This window comes from Calidris pugnax, unplaced genomic scaffold, assembly GCF_001431845.1.
Source record: "Calidris pugnax isolate Ruff unplaced genomic scaffold, ASM143184v1 scaffold41, whole genome shotgun sequence".
In the NCBI taxonomy this organism is placed as follows: domain Eukaryota; kingdom Metazoa; phylum Chordata; class Aves; order Charadriiformes; family Scolopacidae; genus Calidris; species Calidris pugnax.
Window position 1 is genome coordinate 9,709,985 of NW_015094509.1, and position 1,497 is coordinate 9,711,481.

The 1,497-nt window shown below is 47.4% G+C and overlaps 1 protein-coding gene across 2 annotated transcripts in view; it reads left to right on the forward strand.

Moving 5' to 3' along the window:
• Nucleotides 1-653, forward strand: part of OSR2 (odd-skipped related transciption factor 2) — a 2,306-nt gene extending 1,653 nt beyond the window's left edge. Inside the window, exon 3 of one of the 2 annotated variants that reach the window (XM_014965270.1) lies at nucleotides 332-653. In XM_014965270.1, the coding sequence (XP_014820756.1) occupies nucleotides 332-514 (183 nt within the window). In that variant the 3' untranslated portion in view covers nucleotides 515-653. The remainder of the gene's footprint in view (nucleotides 1-331) is intronic. The other variant, XM_014965271.1, reaches the window with a different exon arrangement.
• Nucleotides 654-1,497: the final 844 nt, after the last annotated feature.

Consider the following 1,497-nt stretch of genomic DNA (forward strand, 5'->3'; position numbering starts at 1 on the left):
CCCGCCGGGACCGCCGCGGCCGCCGTCGGGCAGCGGGAAGCCCCGGAGCGGGAGGACGGCGCGGCGGCCGCTTGCCCGGCGCCCCAAGGAGCGCCAAATGTCACCGAGCGAGAACTATAAAATAACCCTTTTTGGGGCAGGACGGGGCGAGGAGAGGGGCTCTGCCGTCCGCCCCCGGCTCCTCTCGCTTCGTGTCCAGTCCCGATATTTCAAGTTGTGCGTTGCGATAAGAAAAAAAAAAAAAAGAATATATATAAAAAAAAGTGCAGTAATGCGTTAAACCAGGTGGTTTGTGAAGGATTAATCCTTTGCTTGCTTCAAATCTGAACAGGAATCTCCACACAAATGCCCCACATGTGGAAGAACCTTTAATCAAAGAAGTAACCTGAAAACTCACCTTCTTACCCATACAGACATCAAGCCCTACAACTGTGAGCAGTGCGGCAAAGTGTTCAGGCGAAACTGTGATCTACGGCGGCACAGTCTAACTCACACCCCGCGGCAGGACTTCTAGAGCAGCCAGGGACCCGCGCCCGCTCCGGCAGCTCCATCTTGCCCATTTTACTCAAGGACTGTGTTGTAGGAGCTCACACACACACACACACACACACACACACACAGGGAGACACACACACACGCGCAGACTCGGGGCCAAGCTTCCTATACCCACCCGTCTGCGAAACTCGTTTCGAGAGTGCGGACTGCAGGATCGGGCCCCTCTCCAACCCGCTCCCCGGCGTAAATAACGCTCATCTTGTAGATACTCGCGGCTCATTTTAGAGCTCTGTACAGAATGGGGTTTTTCTTCGTTCGTTTCGTATCGTCGTGTCAGATGCACATCGGTAACAAATCGGGAAGGCAAAGTATCTCTTCAAAGTGTATTTCAAAATAAATCCTTTTTTTTTTTTCCAAATACCTCCCGCCTTGTTGTATTATTCTCTGAACATTTGGGCTTTTTTTTCCTGCTGTGTCAATGCAATGGTAAAGCATATTGAATAAATTTCCTAGCCGGGTAATTGTACTGTCACAACAATTTTGGTGATCGCTTTTGTTTGGCCTGTTTCACTGTCGCTGTTGTGTTATCTATTGTTAAGTAAAATGAAAGTGCCGTATTTGAGAGTTTATAGCTCTATTACTTAATAGTATGAATGTCTAAATATTAACTTCTGTACTCTTTTTTTTTTTTTTTAATTTTCCCGAACGAAATATTTTTTTTTTTTTTTAAAGAAGAGAAAGAAAGCAATACTTGCAAATAAACAGATCTTAGGAAATAATGCATAGAGCCGTTCTTACGCCAAAGCGGCTTATTAGTAACTTATTTGCAATCAGCCCCTATATTGTAAAAGTCATCCCTCTGGCGGAGATTGCAGCAGGCAGCCTCCTGCCAGTAGACTTTGGACACGGGCAATTCACCCGCGCAGACAGGGACTTTATCCTGCAGAAGACGATTCTTTCCCGACAGCTCTGGGGAGCAAACAGCGAGGCACAAATACCGCC